This window comes from Coturnix japonica, chromosome 2 (assembly GCF_001577835.2).
Source record: "Coturnix japonica isolate 7356 chromosome 2, Coturnix japonica 2.1, whole genome shotgun sequence".
Classification (NCBI taxonomy): domain Eukaryota; kingdom Metazoa; phylum Chordata; class Aves; order Galliformes; family Phasianidae; genus Coturnix; species Coturnix japonica.
In genome coordinates this window covers 23,823,453-23,845,095 of record NC_029517.1, presented here as the reverse complement: position 1 = coordinate 23,845,095, position 21,643 = coordinate 23,823,453, and the positions used below count along the sequence as shown (strand labels likewise).

At 33.5% G+C, this 21,643-nt stretch overlaps 1 protein-coding gene across 8 annotated transcripts in view; it reads right to left on the bottom strand.

Annotated features, from left to right (window-relative positions):
* Positions 1 to 21,643, bottom strand: part of PHF14 (PHD finger protein 14) — a 170,403-nt gene that overhangs the window by 106,131 nt on the left and 42,629 nt on the right. For 7 of the 8 annotated variants that reach the window (XR_001553076.2, XM_015853575.2, XM_015853571.2 and 4 more), the window contains exons 14-16: positions 16,290 to 16,458; positions 4,288 to 4,338; positions 3,992 to 4,113 (exon numbers count right to left, since the gene is read on the bottom strand). Coding sequence is in view for 7 of the 8 variants with exons in the window: in XM_015853575.2 (XP_015709061.1) it covers positions 3,992 to 4,113; positions 4,288 to 4,338; positions 16,290 to 16,458 (342 nt within the window). In the remaining variant the exon portion in view is untranslated. Of the gene's footprint in view, positions 1 to 2,804; positions 2,891 to 3,991; positions 4,114 to 4,287; positions 4,339 to 16,289; positions 16,459 to 21,643 lie in introns of all 8 variants that reach the window. The other variant, XM_015853578.2, reaches the window with a different exon arrangement.

Sequence of the window (21,643 nt, the reverse complement as noted above, 5' to 3'; positions counted from 1 at the left end):
TATGGCTTCTTTATTTTCATTAATCACTGTTATGGAATGGCTTGGATTGGTAGGGACCTCAAGGATCATCAGCTCCCAACCCCTCCCAAACCACAGGCAGGGCTGTCAATTGCTAGATATATACTTGATCAGACTACCCTGGGCCCAATCCAAAATGGCCTTAAGCACCTCCATGGATGCAGAATCCACAGCCTCTCAGGGTAGCTTGTTCCAGCACCTCACCACTCTTAGTAAAAAACTTACCCCTTACATTTAATTTACATCTCCTGTCCTTTAGTTTAAAACCATTTCCACTTGTCCTATCAATATCTACCCTTGTAAAAAGATGATTTTGCTCATATTTATGATCTTCCTTTAAACACTGGAAGGCCACTATATCTCCCTCATTATTATGCTACATTACACCTACTTGACTGAATTGCTTTGATTAACTTTTTCTGTCCAACTCATCTTGCAAATAGTAATTGTTCCACTTATAACAGGCCAAAACTGCACAAGTATTTTATTCAATAAAATTAATATATAGAAAAATAAATATAATAAATTTATTTAAGAAAAAGGTGTTGCAAAAAGGATTTCAAGACTGATCCACCCATTTTGTGGACAAAGCCAGAAAACATGAATTTTTAATATAGTGCATATCCGTATTGGAAACATCTATGTATGAAATCTGACAGCAGCGATTAAAAACACAGTCTTCTTATTTCTATAAATTATATGGCCACACACAGAAGTACTGACAAATTAATATGTGTCAATATGGTTTTTAAAAAGCTAATAAATATGGATATTCTAACTTTAATCAATTTTTAGTACAAAACTGAAATCAATAAGGTAAACTTCAGCCAATTAATGATCTACTATGATTTATGCAAATGAAACCTGCCTTTTCAGGAATAGTTACAAATCACTTTACAGACAATTATTTAAAGATTTTGTATCCATATGAACGACAAGTTAAGTAAAGTCATAGATAATGAATAATCCTGCAGCCATTCCCTGCTGCAAATAAGCATCTAAAACTGAGATTAAAAAACCTGAATCTCCATTTGTCAAATAGTAATAGCTAGTTGAACAATTTAATACATTTTATTCCAGATTTAGTAATAAATATTCATCTTTGTTCAAGAAACACGTATTTTACAAAACTCATTCAACCATGGCTGAAAGACTGTGCTGGCAAATTAGCAGCCAATAAGCATTTAACTGCAGTTCAGAAGCCACTTAATTATAAGCAGTTTTCTGTTTAATGATGTCTTGGACTCAAAAACATTTGCCAAAGTGCAAGTGGTATACAAGCAAGGGGTCCCAGGTCTGAATTACCTCACAAACCTCCCCACAACAAAGAAAGAAATTTACATTTTGTGCGTGAGAGAGGGAGAGTGCAGCACTGCAATCTCTGAAATAAATAATTGCTTATCTTCCTCTAATCTCCTCTGAGCAGCCAAAAGTGAGATATCTATATAACTTCTAGAACATAACATTTCTGAAAAATAGATTGCTCATGAATCATGCAATTAACTCTGTCTCCGGTAACATCAGATAGAAAAGCTGGAAGGCCCCATCAAGATTATTTCTCAAGTCTGCAGTTTCAGCAGTTGTGTATTTTCATTTAACTTACTGATCATACTGCACATTCAAAAAAAAAAAAAAAAAAATCACTTCTATTACATCCTCCCTAATCTACCTTTTCTTCACAGGAGACAAGGCAAAAACAAAATCCAGTAATGACAAAATATTTGCTGAGTGAGAGACAGAGATGACGGAAAAAAAAAATAATGGTTTTCTGAAACATTTGTCTGTAACAACAAACACTGCTATAATATGTCCTTTTTTCAAAAATTGCTATCAACTTACATTTAAAGTAACACTAATTTGCTTCTAAAACTAATTGGGACGATAGTTTACAACAGAATTTATTAGGTTTTGACACAGAGTATGTTTATTTTTGGTCAGTTTGAATTATTACTAAAATCTATTTTGTAATACACAAGACATACCATTCAGTTCCTAATGTATTTTTAATTTTCAGCCTAAATATATGGTTCTGGAAAGCATTTCTTCACCTCCCTTATTTTCTCACTTCTGGTACTCACTTACAGAAAAAGCCTGATGGGGAAAATTCACTCACTGCCCTTTTCTTCAGTAAGGCATGGTATATCTTTCCAGGATTTCTTCCCACAACCAAACAGCTTTCTTTCACTGCTGAATTCTTGACAACTGTTATGAGAACAGGACTGAAGAAAGCCATATTCCTGTTGCTGAGACTTAAAAACAGTAGCACCAATTACCATGTTCCTTTGTTAACAGATTTTGGGATACCCTGCTTCTGTATCAGTCTGGTCCAGGAAAGGAACTAGGAGGCCAACCAAGCTGTAGAATACCTTCACAACATATGAGTTATTTATGAGGTCACAGAAGTACTCCAATTCCAAAGAATACTATCCCCAAGAAAAATAACTGCATGCATCAGAACAGGTTAGGGCCATAAGAGCTGCAAAGGAGCTCTGCAGAGAAGCCTATGAGCCGGCAGTGTGCACTGGTGACCAAGAAGGCCAATGGTATCTTGGTGTGCACTAAAAAGAGTGGCTAGATGGCTATCAGAGGTTATTCCTCCCCCCCCCAACCTCCCTCCACCCCTGTGTCCAGTTCAGGGCTCTTCAGTTCAAGAAAGACAGAAAACTTGTGGAGGGAGTCCACAAAGACAGTAAAGGGCCTGGAACAGCTCTCTTTAAAGGAAAGGCTGAGAAACCTGGAACTGTTCAGCCTGGAGAAGACTGAGTAGGGATCATATCAATACTTACAGATTTCTAAAGGATTTGCATCAAGAGGATGTTGTCAGCCTCTTTTTGGTTGGGCCCAGTAAAAAGACAAGGGGAATGGGCACAAACTGGAATACAGGTAATTCCAATTTAGCAGGGGGTTGAACTTGATGATCTCAAGAGGCCCCCTTCCAAACCCCATAATTTTGTGAACCTGTTAAATTTCATCTTCTACAGTACAAGCTATGCTAAAATCATAATATAAAATAAGCTTATCTCAGAAGAAGACATCTGTATCTGGGATATATCCTAATTCTAAAGCTACATTTTGACTGCATTTATCACCAATTCTGTCTTTCACTGTAACCGATTCCTTGAATGAAATTAAAACATGCATTTTAGAATAAACCCTACAGTTAAAAATACCAATTATGTCTGTCCTGAAAGGGGAGACCTTTTCCATAAAAATCTAACTGAATCATAAAGGACCTAAGTATAACACTGTTTTTTATCTGAATTTATTATGAGATCATTTTAATGAAAGTTCAGTAGATTCAATTAGAATTTGTTTTCTGGTTGCTAAGCTCCATTATTATTCTTTCACGAATTATGAACAGTTTCTACAGCTTCACAAAGAGGTCAGAAAGCCAGATATAAAGTTTAAATCAGCAAAAATTGTGGTCAATAGTAGCTGTCATTGAATAGCTATTCTACATTTTAATTAGATTTCTGCACCCACTAAAACACCATGAGGGTTTTTTTTTCAGCTCTATTTCAGATAAGGAATATGATTATCAAACTCTTTTATGATCTGTATTAATGGAGGTAGCATTAATGCATTTTTAAATACACAAATTACTTATAATCCAAACTTTAACCCAAAAAAATATGTTGATGATACTAATTTAATTAGTCTTAAGATAGTCCTGTTGATTTACTATCATTAAATTGCCTGTTTATCTTTCTGACGTGCTATAAAACATTGACAATTCACCCTAACAGAAAAAAATTAATTCCTTTGTGTTAGAAAAACAGATTACCTTGGTTATTTACAACTTAATCCACAATGTAAACATGTTCGGCAGGTCAGTAAGTGAATCAAGTCAATGTTTCTAGACTAATGTTTTTCCTAAATATTTTTATAAGCACATTTTATTCAATAAAATCATGAAAACAAAGTGATGAAGGTGGAAGTTTAATCCCTCGTAAAGTCAGAACATCAAACCTACCTGACTAGATTTTCATTGTCTCCAGTCCCTTTGCATGTAGCACACTCAGTCCTTAAGTCTTCTGATTTGGGCTTCTTTTGCAAAACAGACTGCCGTTGTCTTCTTTCTCTGGGAATCCGTTCCTGTCATAACAGTAGACAAAAGAAAGGAATGGGGGGAAAGAAGGGGAAGAAAGTAATATTTTCAATTACAGTACTGAAAGTAACATTTCAACCCAAAGTTTAATTTATATTTTTTTTGTGAAAGTCTTTAAAAACAAACAAACAAACAAATAAATCAAAACACTATATTCCAACCTCAGGTTTTTCTTCATCTGGCACAAAGCTTCGTTTTCGTCCTCTAGTTCTCTAGAAGAAAATATATTTAGATTTCAATATAAAGTAACACAGCACGTTTTTGTGATTTATTACTCTAAACATCAACAAAAGTATACCTCATGAAATCATTTAAAGAATTAATTATAGAAGTACTGAAGGAAAACTACTGTATCAGATGCTAGAGAAATGTACAGCACTGTCCAAAAAGAAAATATAAATAATTTTGTTGAGTTGTGCATGTGGAACCTTATTCCAAAGAACATTATCTTCAGAATAGTATCATGAAGATGTTTCATAAACTAGCCAAATACAAAACGCATGAGTTTAAATTCAATATAAGCATTTTATTACAGTAAATTAATACCTGATTTAGAGTACACAGAAATTCACCTTATCACAAGACTTCATATACCATAAGTTGTTTTGTATTGTTTTGTTGTTGTTACAATGGAATGATACATGTCAGTCTTAAATATATATATATATAATCACATATATTTAAAATTGGTGCTTTAAAACCATAATACAATATTAAATTGGACTTTTGTAATCTAAATTATATTTCAGTACAGGATATGCTTCTGTACAATGTTTTCAACATTAACTAGGACAATTAAATTCTGAAAAACGTTTCACCAGCTTTAGTTTCATATATACTGAGGTACGTAGTAAGAGAGATGAAAATATCTATGTGGCAGATCATTTTCCGATAATAGTCATTCATTCTATACTAAGGGACATGGCTTATTGGGGAAATACTGTTGATAGATGCACAGTTGGATTAGATGATCTCAGAGGTCTTTTCCAGCTCTCCTATTCTATGATTCTATCAATCTACAGCATTAACTACATGCCAACTTAAAAATGGTACAACATAGATCAGATGAGTAATATGAGAGGCAGAACTAATTACAGTATTGCATTCGGCCAAAATAATTAAATGCCTACAATGCTAAGAAACTAGTTCTAAAAAGTAGAGTCTCCATAAACTATACCAACAATAAAAAGTTTAAAAAGAACTGTAAGTATCTACACGCAGCTCTCAAGCAAGTCTAGTTTCACTCAGTACTTATCTCTGAAACAGCAGCAATACGAACTGCCATTAAGTTGGTAACATCACACTTTCCCCTCATTTAATAAGGAAAGAAAATGAGAACAGATGCAGTAGGAAAACATCAGAGACAATTCTACTTATCAACGAGGTCTGATACTTCAAAATTAGTTTTAAAAAGGACTTCAAAATGCTTCTTTTTCTTAGAGAAAATAATCATCCAGGAAGTCATTTGTCATGTGATCAAAAACTGCACGCTACTTTTTCATTTCAGTTACTTATTTTTAACACAGCTACTTTTGATGTCAAAATGGAAAAAAAAATAGTGAACAAAACAATCTTAGAACAGTTAAGAAGCATCTGGATGGTAAAGCAAAACCCAACGAAGCCAATAATATAATGCTTTTCCTGTAATTGTCTTCATTGAAGGGGATTTTTTCTAGTTTCACAATTCAATATTTAAAATTATTATATACATTTAAACATAGGCACAGTGTAAAGAAAACTGCCACTTCAGCAGATATATACAGATCTCTCTCTATAAAAGCAGACTTGGACCTGCTTACATTAGTTATGCAGTGTTTGCAAAGCTTGTTCTGCTTCTGAGTATGAGTTAACTCTGTAGTAAAAGGAACCGGAAATGAACAGACAACTGATTTGTTTTGTGTCTCCTTAGAAGACAGATTAACTACTATTAGGTTTTTCTTTCAACATTTCCCTAAGGACAACTGTTAAAAATGGTAGGACAGTTGAATCAAGGGGAGAGGGCAGAAAATGAGAATTTAAGGGAGAAAGGTATCAGTGAACAACCCTTGCAGTTGTCTCACAGCAGATACTTATCAGTCTAAATCTGAAAGAATCAATTCATTACAAGTATCTGAATTAATGTAGTATTAGAAATACTAATATAACACTGTATATAAAATCTATCACTGCAATAAGATACCTTAAATTTCTACCTTATACGTTTACCAGTGGCATACACATCACCTACATATAAATACTTAAAGTCACTGTAACTATAGTTAGGCCAAAAGTTTTCTTCCAACATCAGCAAATTAACCACCAGCTTTAAAACTTCCAGCCTCTGTCATTAGCTCTATGAACATTAATGAACTCTGATAATTTCAAGCCATGTAGGCCCCACTGAATGTAGCTATGTAAAAAATAAAAAGTGCTAATAGTCCTATTTTCTGATGTTTAAGCAGGCAAGACAATAATGCATGATATATACAATAGAATAATGCCACCTTGAAAACTAATACATAGTTTAGAAATACAGTAATGATGACTTTTTTTTTTTTTTAACCAAGTGGAAAATACTAAAAGTTAATGTAAAAAATCAGATGAAAAAAAAACTTTTACATAATACAAATTACATTCTTTATATGCTATCAAAGATAAGGGAAAAAAAAAATGGGCTTCTTTCAGCTATCATTGGGCTTTGCATCCATCTGTTGTACGCAGCAGCCTACTGTCATGGTTTAGAAACACATATCAGCTTAGGGAATTCAAAATATCAAGACATACTGCTGAAAAAGCAGAATACTGACATATGGAATAAATAACGAAAAGTGAATAAACAAAATGATCCAACATGATGTGGATCAAATGTGCGAGTGGTTCAGAACTAGGGGTACATGTTAAGAAGGCATTAATATAGACAAGAAATAAGTAGATAATGCAGATTCCAACTCACAAAATCAAGTATGGTACTGAAAAAACTTCCTTACAAAATCAGATAGTTAATAAACCTGTCCAACAACAAATGTTCACAGGAAATTTGGCCAACAACAGGATCAGTTTGTTAACCAAAAAGTGGGAGAAACTTCCCTTAAGTCTTCAGCGAAGACTGATGTGGGATTCTCTATTCTCAAGTCAGGAAAGCTAGAATTTGGCTAAATTTCACATTCAAATAAGCTTCTTCATTTATAAGCACCTCAGTGACAACTTGACAACAATATGAAACAAAGAATATTAAGAAAGAAATTGACTGGACAATTTTGAAAATTCTCATTAAAAAATTGAAATTGATACATGAAAGAAATGAAATATTTTTATACAGGTCTAGGATCCTTACAGGATCCCATACCTAGGGTCAGTTCCACACACTGAAAGGAAATAATCTGTTTGCAAAGCAGTAAAGAAAACAAAGCAGCAAAGCACAGCAGCAAAGGAAATAGATCGCCATCACTCACAGACACAGCAAGCTGGTATGTTAGTTTGCAAATGTGAAAGCAGAACGTTGAATGTGACAGAACTGGTGCATACATGACCCCAAACCACCACGGCTGTCAGCAAACCACATCATTATCCCTCACTCCTTTGTCTGCAAGATGCACACTTTAAACCTGCTCATCCAAAGACAGCAGCAGAAAGAAGAATGCTCTCTTGGAGCAGTTTTGTTCTCCTGTGAAGAAAAGGAAAATCTACAGGATTCAAAATTGTTCAAAAGGAGATGGCAATCCCTAAATGTCACAAATACGTGCACTCCTGTTAAATACTAAGCATTTACTGAAATGTAACAGGAGAATAAAAATTTATAGTGTCACTTTTTCTCTATAAAGAAATACACAGGATTTGCCAGCATCATAAATTTGAAAATAAATGAATCATTGGGATCATCTGTGGTCAGAAGGTGTTGTGGGCAACAGTTCAAGTACACACAATGTGAAAGCAAAATAGTATAGTTCTGGCTTTGATCAACTCATTTTGTTATTTACTAAATCAATGGCAATTTCTAAATGACAATGCCAGAAAGTTGTTTGAGAAAATGTATTTAAACAGGAAGGGTGAGAGCACAATGACATTTAAAAGCACTTAAGACGTTCCAAAGCAGAAAGGTCTGCTCCCAGTTTCACCTTTGCTTACTATGCTAATTGGTTAGAATTTCTCTTAATGTTTGCACATAAGCACTGCAAAGAGGCCCAGCACATCTGCTTATGTAGTTATATCTGTGCAAATTTTGAGGTTTCACAACATTTGCCTTCACTGCTTCTGCTAGTAGACAGGATTGGTGCTCTTTACTATGCATGTGTGTCTGTACCTCACAGCTGACAAAAGAACTAACACCATCAACACCACACCATTCGTAGAGCTCCCTTTTGTCACGGGGCTGCTAATATCACACTGATGGTGATGACATCACAAAATAATACTTTTCTGTAGAATGGTAAGCACAGGAAATTCATTCAGTACTTACTCCAAGTACTCTGGGTGTTTTGAGGAACACTGTATCACATAATGGTACCATTAAGAAGGTATGCATTTCTGTCTGAGAATTTCATATAAGTAATTCAAAACTAGTCACAGAGTTAGTATTAAGAAATAGATTACATTACTAAACACATACCTGCCTCTTAACACTATTGGTACAACGACAGTTTGTTGTGTAAAGTCTGGAGACATCCTATGTGGAAATCATATATATAAACAACCAAAGTCTACATAAAACAAATGTATCAAGTTATGAATAAAAGACTGCTAAACACAGAGTACCACTGACTGTGGATGAACCTTCAATAATGCTATCAAATACTCTTGCGTTACAGTAAGTAAAAAGGAATGCTGAGTTTTATAAAATATGAGTAGGTTTTCTGAACAAAGAACTGGGAAAAGGTCTAATGCTTTCAGAAGAAAAAAATGAGTAACTTAATGAAATAATGAGAATACACATAACGCAGACTACGGTTTTTCTAAAGCTTGAGAAAAAATAAATAAATTGAAACTGCACATTTTGCAAATATGGTAATTTTTACCATGTCGCCCAATCTTCATTAACAGTTCAATGTTGCCAATACCCTTTGCCAATGGAAAAGTTATAATCAAGACAGTCACAGAAAAACCCTTTTGAATTAGTTTTGGTTAATCAAGGAAAAAAAAAAAAAAAAAAAAGCTACTGATGGAATCACACAGGCATAAAATTACTTTAAATAAAGGTAAGGACAGTTAATGTAGACACCAGATGGCACACTCGCTCAACACAGATCAAAGTGAATACCTTGAATGGTAAATTTTGGTATTCATCAAAACGTATCTCTGGAATAATTACTTAATTTTCTGTTAAGCTGGCAGTAATAAAAAGGGAACTGCCGGACAAAAAAAGAAACAGCAGCAAATCAATATATGATTAAAACAATAAATAAGTCAAGTGTGAAGCTCAATTACAGAGACTTCCAGTTTGCCCCCTCCCCTCACACAGTTTCCTTTTAGTTTCTTTCTTGTAAGAACTTTTAATTTGTGGGAAATTTTTCCAGCATTCCTGTCCCTATGCTGTCAAGCTGTACTATCACTGGCAATTAATGACTGTTTCTAAGAAATAAGCATAAGAGTTTGAGAATCTGAAAGACTACTTCACATCCAAAAGGCAGAAAAGGCAAAAAAAACCAACAATAAACCAACAATAAACCAACAAAACCCAAACCAAAAAACATGAAAAAACAAGGCAGTTTGCTGATGTGACAGAAATTCTTTTCAAGAAAAGTTAACTTAAGTGCCTATTTTTGCATGGCCTTACTTGAAAACTGCCAGGTATCTATGGTTACATCATCTAAATATTATTTCGAATATGTCCATCTTTCTCTTTGGTGTAGTAAAAATAAGTTATCTATGATTTTTGTTTCTTAAAAATACAAATCAAAATATCAAAAACTATTTATCCTTCCCCAAGCCCAAGTAATGGACTATAATTATAATTTAGTCCATTTACTTCAAACTTTGTTGAAGAGCTGCATTACTTTACTTTACTTTCTGCCTTTTAAGCCCAAACAAATAGTTCATAGCTATCTAAGTAACGTCAAGTATTCATGTATTTGGCAGGCTGACAGATCTAGTTTTTACACGTTTGAATTGATAGGTTATACATTGGTTTGAACTTTAATATTTGGTATTGAGGGGTAAAAAAGAAAGGTAATTTACAACATTCTTTCTTATAAAAAACTTTCAGTTTCAGAAAACTGAGGAATTCCTGATTTAGTTTTTCCTCATGTTCAATTAGCAGCAATTTCCAAGGTGAGTATTGCAAAGACACAGCACCCTGATGATAATTTGCTTTATTTGGAATGGTTCTCGAACTTCAATGGGTTGACCAATCGCAGCCAATGTCAACTATCATGACAGGAAAAAGTTTAAATATTATTTGCTGTCTTTATGAAGCCCTGAACACTCAAATTGGAACTGTTTTTCTATTTTTGTTCTGTAGCCATCCCTTACTCAAAACTTGTACCTATGAAATCACATAATTAAATTATACAATAGATGTTTGGAAAGAACTTGCTTGAAATAATTCAGTTAAACACAAAATAACAATTGCTTATCTTTTAATATACGGGGTAAGAAAAATACTTACTTCTCTTTTGGTATTTCAAACAAAAGCAAGAAATATTAACTTATTTTAAATAATACTATTTATTTGTAAAACAAAAGCAAAGTACACAACAATTCCCTGAGCTGAATACGGTTTGTAGGTACTTTGTCAGTATTTTTCTTTTTTTTCAAACTAATCTACTTAAGAGTGTAGCCCCTCAGGCACAGATTTGCTTTCTTTCATGTTCCAAAGAACGAACAGCATACTGCTGGCAAATAAAATAATTTTTTTCCCCAAAACACTGTGTTTTTACTGCTAAACAGAAAAGCCCCTGTCTGCTCACTGGATTTTATACAGAGCGATTACAGAAAAAGTTATCAGATTTTCAGTTTTCAAGTAATGAAAATAAGAAAATCAGAAGATGGTATCATTCTTAAATCCCTCGAGAAACTATTTGATGCCCTAAATCCTTTACAAAGAGACAACTTCTCTGTTTTAATAGTGGACAAATGTTCTCATTTAAAAGGAGCTAATAATAGTATCTATACACAAAAAAAATGCTAGTATGCTCATTAAAAGTACCCAAGAATTACAAGGAAAAGCATTCTTTACCACCTCTTACAGTACACAGCCAGCTCCAGCTGCAGTTTTGCTTTAGAAGATGTGTTTATGATCTTTCTTACAGAAACTCCTTTATACTGCCAGAAGACAGCATGTATACTAGATGATCTGGCAACTTTCAAGTAAAAGAACTACTGAAATTATACTTAGAGATATTTTTTTTCAGGGGACAGAAACAGCATATTCACTTTGAAAAACGTACAATACCAGAATACCAAAATTATTTAACTGATGAGAACTTGGGTGAACAATCACCTATTTTCTTCTTCATTCGAGGATATCAAAGGAAGTTGCAACTTATAAAAAGCTGATTTGTATTAATAAGGATAATCCCATGAAGGCTCTCATCAACTGAACATATATAACTGTATAGAAGATCAGCATTCATCTCTCTGCTTACTACTCCAAAGCACTAGCTGTACCTCTTAGAAACATACATTAAACCGTGTTTTCTTTTAATCTTTGTTGAAAAAAAAAAAAACATCCAACTTGAAAAAACTATAGGTTCTGAGAGCAAACATTAAAACACATCTTCAGCTTTTTAAATGGTATACCAAAAAAAAAACCAAAACAAAACAAAAAAAACCAACAATGTTTAGATAGCTCAGTTTATGCAAATTAAACATTGGTTCACTGAAATTCACTAGCAGCAACAATGATGATTTATGAAGCTTATACAAGTATGAAATTGGAATTACAAGGATTATGGATTTAAATAGAACTAGTTTGAAAAGTTATCTACTGGGAACCAGAAAATTGCTTAAACAATTACTAAGATTACTGAATAAGGCTTGAATCAAAAACACTGCAAATTCAGCTCTTATACAATAGACTATAGACCTAACACCTAGTCTATTCATACTCAATAAACACTTGTTTAGACCCTGATTCAGAGAACTCTGAATTTTAAATTTACCTTTGAGCATTTACGTATAATCTTACATAACATGTTCAAAGCAAGAAATGTGTTATCATAAACTTTCTCTTTCACAAACAATATGCTAGGCACTCTCTTCAAAACAATATAGTCCGAAGGACTCCACATTCTCACTGTTGTCTCATTTACTTTGAAATGGTTGCTCTTGATACAAATATTCTAAACCATCTGAAACCTAAGAGACTGAAATATTAGAGTGCAAATACAGAGTAGTTTTAAAAAACATATATCGTATTAGGGTGCATAATACTGTCCTGAAAAAATTTAGAGAACTGCACAAGTGAGAAGCGTGGTCCTGACTCTGAATAGCCTTCTCCAGTCATAGTCCTCTCTTACTTCCAAATTCTAGAGGGACACTGAGTCCTCAATGTAATATAGAAGCTCTGAATACCAGTGTATTCCCAACTGCCAGAGATCTCTGGTCCTCTCTATTCAAATCTAAGATTAGGCTGAACAATGTAGTCCCAGTAAAAAACATAAATTTTCATTAGAGTATCCACCTCCCTCTCATCCAGTTGGAAAGTAAGTGTAACTCACAGCTCTTCCCAGCCCAACAATTAGTTATGAGCCAAGTTACTGCACAAGCGGTCATGAAGACAGAAAGAAACTGCACCACATTAAAAACAATACAGAGCATCCCATTCTAAAAGTCTGCTAAGAAGTATCTTGAGGCAGACCTAGGGCTAAGCAGTTAAGAGACTTAAAATGAATGTGCCCTGAAAATACTTCTAAGTTCATACAGTACAAAGCAGAAGAGATGATATGGGTTACAGAAGTTAAACATACAGAATTAGTTAATCACTCATATTTTTAAAATGCATGTAAAATCGTTAGAGATATCAGCTAATACTACCCAATCCAATTTTATCTAAATAAATATAGTAGAGCTTTTTGTGTCAACAAAAAAAATGAAGAGTTAAATACAACAAATGGCTATAATTAAATCCAAACAGGTAAGATGCATTCTCTTTTCTTGGGTATGCTGTACCATCAAAACAAAACAAAAGCCTTTTCACAACTGAATCAATTGAAAATAAATTTATGCAAAACACATGGAAATTCCCTTTAGAGCAACAAACATACAATTCAACAGTCTTTAATTGCACTTGTTGATTATAACTGTAAACAACGATGATTGCACACTGCTAGGTAAGTGGGTTTGCCAATTTCTTGCAAAACAAAATTAAGTTGAATAAAATGTTCAGAGATATTAAGATGAGAGAACTGTGAAGTAAACATATTTTCAAATTAGTCATTTTTTTCCTCTCTTTAAAATATTTACACCAAGTAAATATACAAAGGCATACAAAAAAGAGAGACCAAGTATCTGGTCAACACTGTTAAACCATACCACAGAGAAGTTCTCTCCATAATCAGATAAAATCTTTCATTTCTAACGAAGAAGGTAGCAGGGAATCCCATACAACTTGGAGGTATCTACTATATCTTCCAAGATCAGCACTTCTCATTTTGTTACACCACCTAAATGTATCAGTCCCAAGAAAGAATTTAACAGAGTTCAGAAAAAGAAACAAGCAAGGTATCAAGAGTGCAAACTTTCACAGTTAAGCAAAAGGCAATGCAAGTGAAACCAACAAAAAAACCAAACCAAACCAAACCAAACAAAGCTTCAGGAAAGCTAAACAATCAGAGCTAAAGAGTTTATCAGAGATAACTTTATAAAAGGATATAATATCTTTCAAATTTGTGTTTTGTAGAAAACAACTGGAAAGAAGTGAAAGGCACCCTAAGCATTCAAATAGAGGAACAAAGCCTTCATCAGACAGGCAGCCATAATTGTTCCACAGTGTAATGTTGTACTTTGCCAATGTATTAGCCCACTCAAAGTAAATTTTATCTCTGTGTTGTATAATCCCCACGCAGCACCAGTGACACATTTTCACAGTGGAAGAACCCATTAAGAACAACTACGCAAACTTCTCTACACTTGGCACAGAAGAAACTATTACAGTATCACCAATAACACATAAGCAGAGTAGTAACGTGTCACAGTTCCAGCCTGGATTGGCCTAGTTCCATGACTAATATAATGAGAAAGAGTGTCCAAAACCAAAGGCCTTACTCTAATGCTGAAGGCAAGACAGCTAGGGAGCACACACCACAGAGACAAGCAGAAAGAGAATAGTCTTGTGACTCCCACTCAGTTTAATCTTTCTCTCTGAACAGAAAATGAAAATGGAATAATGAACTCTTCTGGGAGCTGTAGTTCATTCTCTCTCTTCTGAGAGAAATGTGGAAATATCGGCAATCCATGGAACTACAGCATTAGCTCTAACTCCCGCTGCACTACATGATGTCATGTAGTGGGATTCTAATAAGAAAAATCATAAAATCACAACATAAAGCAAGATTGCTTTCCTACAGATACACAAATCCATACTATGCCTTACATCACCCTTTTATTATCAGTATGAATGTCTTTCCTGCAGAACTTTTAGTTCTATATTCCATAATCATGAATCTCAAACCTTAACCACTATCCTAAGTTTAGACATGGGTAAGAGAAAGAAGAAAAATGGGAGATGTAAAGAGTTCAGTAAACAGGAAGACTAGATTCTCTCTTCTGCATGAACAACATGACCACAGTTAGTTCAACCCATCCAGAGAACTGTTAAGAACCTATTGATTCTCACACGTAAGAAAGAAGGAAATTTTCAGTCAATGAGAAGAAAAGGGACATAAAATAAAAAAAGTTTCTGCCCTGTAGGCACTCAGTTATTCATACAATTTAATTTTGCAAATAGTCCAAATAGTTACAGCTAAATTAATTGTTACTCTTTGAGACAAGAGTTGGACTCGATGGTCCTTATGGACCCTTTCCAATTCAGGTTATTCAATGACTTTACAATTCTATCCTTAAAACTCTTCTTAGTCACAGATTAGGAAAACTATTATGTATATCAAAGCTGCAACCCAAGCATTCCATATATGTTGAAATTTATTTAAACCAAACATTTAGGAGGAAAATACCTACTTAATCCCATCAGGGTATACACAGAGGAGTGAAGTATGGTGTATTTACTAGCGCAAATATCAGAATTCAGAAAAATGCCTCTGAGGAAAATGAAGTTCTAACCAAGTAACCCACTGCATGTCAAAGAATTGTATCTAACCCTAAATTGAGTGGGTTTTGGTATGTCCTAAGATTGGTAGTATTTCAGAAGAGCCGCAGTTTACATACAATTAACTACAAATGGCAAAAGGATCATTTGAGCAAGAGTTACTCCCTGAACTGCACCATAATGTCCTTTGATAACATTTATGTGCATTTTGTAAGTGATGTGACACATTACACATGAAAAACCTTGCTTCAGGAGTAGGAGAATAAAACTTTAAGCACTAGAACATTAGAAAAACACAATGGAATGCAGAGATTAATGCTAAGTTCTACTTTCAAGTAAAAAAAAGTTAAATATTTCATGAGTCTAAAAAACAGCAGTTCTTCTAAAAAACTAGATAAAGAAAAGTAAAAACCAAAACAAACAAAAAACACCACCAAACAAAAATGAATGAAAAAAAAAACATGCATCAGGAAAGTTAAGAGAAAGCACAGTGACAAGGAGGTGTCACACAGGCTCATGACATAATCTATGCAGTCAGTTAGCAGGTTATTCACACATTAAAAAATATATTACTTTTCAATTGTAGCATATATCTTCCTGAGCATATAAGAACAAAGTGCCTGCACTATTAAGACAAAAAAAAAGAAAAAAGAAAAACAAAAACTTGTAAAGGATAAGCTTAAATGCAAAGAGAACCTTTTGTTTTTCTGCAATTAACAAGGGCCTCAGTGACCAAGATGACTGGAAAAGCTAGCACAACTCTTCAGTTCAGAATTCTGTATCACACATCATTATTTAGTTTAGCAAAACTGCATTTTTAACACATGTTATAAAGCCTTATACAAGATAAGTAACAAAATTTACTACATCCATACTTTTTTTATATTTTAAAATATTGTATAATTTTCAAGATGCCCAAAAAATAAGTTATTTTAAACAAAATTATTATAAATATGAGCTGTATATCACTCAGCTGTTATTTACCGTATTTCTGATTGGAATTTTCTTCGGTTCTGGTGGCACATCCTGAGGAACAAATTTCACTGGTTCCTTAATCTGCCTCCGTGATCTTTTGGTCCCATCTGGTAAGGTTTCCATGGCAATATCAGCTTCCATGTCACTGCTACCTGCCTGGTCACACTCTGAGCACTGCCTGCAAAGGGAAAGATTTTTTATTTAAAACTGCAGCCACAAAAGCACAAAAAGAAATGTTCTGAAGCGGAAAAAAAAAGTGTTTGGGTTAGAAAGAAGTAAATTAAAGTCAGTAAAGCCAATAGCAACTAGATGAATCTCTCAAATGCATGATAATGTAGTCATCTGGTGATAAAAATAGCAAGACTTACTCTGTAGCTGTGTTGTTTTTTTTCTGACAGTACTTGTATCTTGAAAACCAAGATTTCAGAAGTAGAATATAATCTTATGTCAGTGTTCATATTGTACCATATCCCTATTTTTAACTGTGTCCACTGATCCGTAATCAATTCATTATTGAAAATGCTGCTGTAGTTTAATTTCATTTTAAATCTTAAAAAATTAATATATATATATATATAAATAATAATTTAAAAAGTGATGTATTAATAATCATTGAACAGTTAGTTGAAAAAACATGCCTGTTGAGTTTGAGGAAGTACCTAATCACAGTCTGAACTACCAAGTGTACATCATCTGAGGAAATGCTAATGACAAGCTCCAAGATAGGATTAACAAGACAGGAAGTCATTGAGTTTTGTTGTGATTTGCAGAAATGACTCATTTTATGTGAAGTTGTAAATGCAGATGGTAACTAAAAATATGCGAAATGAAAATTTAAAAATGATATCCACTGGTAAAGGATTTGCATTTTTTCCTCACATAACTTTTTCAATTCAGCAAACTATAAATCCTTCCAAGCAAATTCTAATTAATCGCTGTTTTCATATATTCAAAATATTCCTTCAATTATATCAACTAAAAAATAAAAAGGTCCTGCTATTGATTGGCATTACAAGGGATATGAAGTTGCAAATTTGCTCTGCAAGGAGGCTAACCAAAATGTACTTAGTTATTTGTAGTTAAATGTTAATGAACACTTGGGAGAAGGCATGTCCATCATTCAATAAACTGAAAGAACAAATGTTGCATATGTACTGATTTCTTCATCTATGAATTTTCAACAGAAATAGCTTTGCTCCTGTAATATCAACTCATTTTATCTTAAAAACCTATCAGTCTTGCCTTTATTTTGAAATGTCACTGCTGACAAATGGTATATTGCTTTTAGTCCAAATTCCAATTGCTGTTCAACTCAAAAGAAGAGTACCACAAATAAAACATACAATACACTTTTAAACTGCATTTTTAACAAAGGCTGCTTCTGATGCATGTTTCCATAACTTCTTTTACATAGCAACTGATAAAAAACAAAAAGTCTATCCCACTGATGGTCTTACAGTCTATTCCAACAGGAATCAAATCTCCGTATTCATTTAAACATCTGGCTATACCTGCAGCTACAGGCAGTGGTCGCAGTCTGCTAGACAAGCCAGTGGCTGATTAGTTAAATTACAGAGGGTCTAATCCTGGACTATGTAGCCATTACCAGTGTGACCCTGGGGAAATCAGCACCTTTGTGCTTTAATTTTTCCATATCTAAAATTAAGATAATTGCTGCTACATTATAATGTTATGAAGATTAATCATTTCTTATCGTTAATGCACTTCAGACCACGAAAAATGGGACACATGATAGTATTACAAGGCAGATTGCAGCAAAGATACCACTGTAGATTTCATACGGTCATCAAGACAGAAGAAAGTCAGCCCTTGGTTAACACTGCAGCATCGATCACATTTATATAGAAAGCACAACTAAAATTATTTGCTTACACTTATGTAAGTGCCATTTTGAGCAATTCTGACATACAAAAAAAATATCGCCTATGTTATGGTAAAAGCCTGTACTGTATGTAAATTAAAAGAAAAAAAACAAAAAATCTATAATTAAAACACTGCACTATAAATGAAGTTACTATAAGAGAAACAACAGTGATATGATCTTAAAAATATGTCTGGAGCTGGGAACCTCGCCCGCTGTATCTGACACTGAATCATTGACACTCCCATTGTTTAGCTGTGAACTGCTAAAAGGGAAAAACATTTTACTCCTCCATAAGCTCAGACAATTGCATAGAAAACAAACTATGCAGGCCTGTAAAGCACTCTAGTTTCACTAGAGCCCTATTTAAACACATAAATATGTTATTGTAATTTTGATGGATTTAACCAAAGAGCTATGATACTATTATCATCTAAGAGTTAAGATACTACCTACAGGTTTCTGAAATTCTGTTTCTACGACCATGCTTACTCTGAAACAGGTGGTAAATGTCTCACAGCATCCAAAGAAAAGAGAAAGTTCTACAAAAAGAAAACTGCAAAACCACAGCCTGTTGAGAGGCAGGGGGTAAACACGCAGAACAAAACCTTACTAACACACCAAAGATGAAGAGAAAAAAAATAGAAGTTACAAACAAGAACTACCAAGGAAACTCTCGATTTACTGGAATAGCCTCTACTAACACAGGTAACTATATCTTATCAACCCTTTTATAAAGCAGTCAAGTTATAAAGTTGTTTTGTTGTTAGCTCCCACAGGATCCACAGAAAAGCTATTACAGATATACAGTCTTCTAAGTTGGAAACAATCTTCTTAACTTTCAGTTCCTATTATGGTTTATTTCAACATGGTTCTCGAATTTAAAGCACTCCTTTTTTCCATTCTGCTATTTAATTCCAATATATTCACAGAAAGCACAGAACTGCCATTCCTTTTCTGGCATTGCTAAAGTCATGTTCATTTTATTTTGTCTCTTCAAGGGCAATCAGTGAATTGAGAACCTATCACAACAGGTCATCTTTCCATCTGTTCAGACTATGTCATAATTAGCAAGAACTGCCATTCAGCACAAGTAACTTAATAGGAAAAACAGTGCTGAAGATTCTATTTCTGTACATGGCTTTTGTTTTGCTTTTACTCTGGATTTGCTTAATCTAGCCTCAGGGAAAATCAGTGGTTGAATGTAATAATCTTCTGGACTCATCTGAAAAGAATGCGGTAACCATGTTCCATGGTCCACAACGTGAACCACAAAGCAGCAATGTGATTTACTCCAAACTGCACATTAAAATGTTGAAACAGATTTGCCCCCTGTAGAAAACAGGAGACCATAACTGAACATAATGTTTTGGGCATACTATCCATGTCTTACACCAAAGCACTGAAGCACAGCTTAACAGAAGTTTCCTATATTTCAGATGCCATTTTTGGTTTGTTTTTTTAAAACATACTGTAAAATTTCCCATAGCATAAGTAAGTTAAAAACAATTACATTACTGGACATCAATTAATTATGACAAGAGACTTGACATCCAAAAACAACATTTTCAACAGAAAAATCTTCTCAACAGAGGTATCACTTTACATTATCCTTAAATGATCACTAAGACATAATTCTGAGAGCTTTCACATTGACCATAATGCTTCTTTCTTGCTTCCTTTTATGGGAAAACAACAAAAAGGTAGCTTAGTACATCTTTTCAAAGGCAAGTACAAATGCCAAATTTAAACAAAAGTTAAATGAAGGCACTGCAAGATCTTAGTCTCATTAAAAATGGCATTATTCAAATCTTCAGACATCTGGTTATGTGTTGGTCATGCAAAAAACATTTCCCTTCATCAAGAAAAATAACACTACAATGGTATTATTACAACAGCCAAAACTACATGATGTCAATACAAGTTGTTGTTTTTCATACCACAAAACATTTTGAGCTTCATGCACAAAGATTTTACTTCAGGGTAAGCACCTTAAGACCAAAGAGTGCTGCATTCTCACAAAGTTTTAGAAAATAAGACCATTAAAATATATTTTAACCTAGAAATAGATGAGAAGGAAAAACTTAAGGCCTATGTTAACAATAAAACAAGGAGGAGGGACACTTTGAAATTGTTTTTGTGAAGTGGGGACGTCTAGAAATACTTTTAAAACTAATATAAATTTGGGCTTAACTTAATAAATATTTTAAATTAGTAATTATAAAGTAAATTATGACCAATGATAATGGAATGGAAAACAATCATCATGAAAATTATTTTCTACTGTTTCCTGTTTTCAATGTCGATTAAAGTCAATACTTTTAATCACTTTAAATAAAATATTTCAACCTGACTAACATTTTAAGGAATTTCCCATAATAGCCATTTTCCTACTTAATCCTTTTGCTTAAATTCATATTACATTCTATAGAAATATCTGAAAAGTACATCAAAAAATCTGCATTTTTATTCACTGCTTAATCAAAAGATTAAAAATTTATTCACAACAGCAGGGGGGAAAGCCTGCTGAACTCCAACTTAGATTAAGGTTTCATTCAATATGCTCTCTACTGATCTGAAAGGATACATAAAGGCATGTAAATGATGAAAAGAATGTAATCAATACAGATCAATTTGTCTGCTATAATCTCACTGTCTAGAATAAGTCTTAGCTAATTAGAAGTAAAAGCAAACTTTGTGATCTGAGGTATAACTGAAGCATGAATTAACAACAAAGATAAGTCAAAACTTTGAAAAAACAGTTTGTGCTACCTGTCCTATTCTGTCTTTAACACCCATTGAGAATTATAGCTTTACATCTTTGACCAATGGCTGTTAGCAAGTCCTTTCAAATCAAGTCAAAAAGCCAGAAAAAATTAAAAAAAAATAAATAAAATAATAAAATCAAGAATATCCTGAAAAAAAAAAAAAAAAGAAAAAAAAAACAAACTTCCATGGAACTGCTTCATAAATCAGACCAAAGATTAGAATTTCTTCAAAACAGCCAGAAGTCCAAAATCAGAGACTGTAACGAGTAATTTAAGGGAAATTATGTTCAGAAAAAATTTAGTGAGTGAATCTTTCTAAGCTTTTCAGCTTTTAAAGTAAACCTCAAATTATTAAGTGAGTTTACTGGAATAAATGCAGGCTGTATCATATTCTGATAAAACAAAGAGAAAAAGAAAAAAAGAGACCTCCCGTTTCCGGTATAAGCCACCTTGATCTGCACACAATATATCATCAAAATAAGGCAAAAAAAGATTGTTTAGATGTTATGTGGAAGTCTGAAGAAAAATTTAAGTGACATTAAGAAAAACAGAATCAGAGTTTTCTTGATTATAATCACTACGCCGTATCTTCAGAAGGAATTCTTATCATATACTCATGTGGTATCTTAACATTCAGACTAGGTGATGATAATTCACAGACATGCTGTAAGCTAAATTCTTTCCAGATAAAACAGAGTAGCAAACTAATTTTA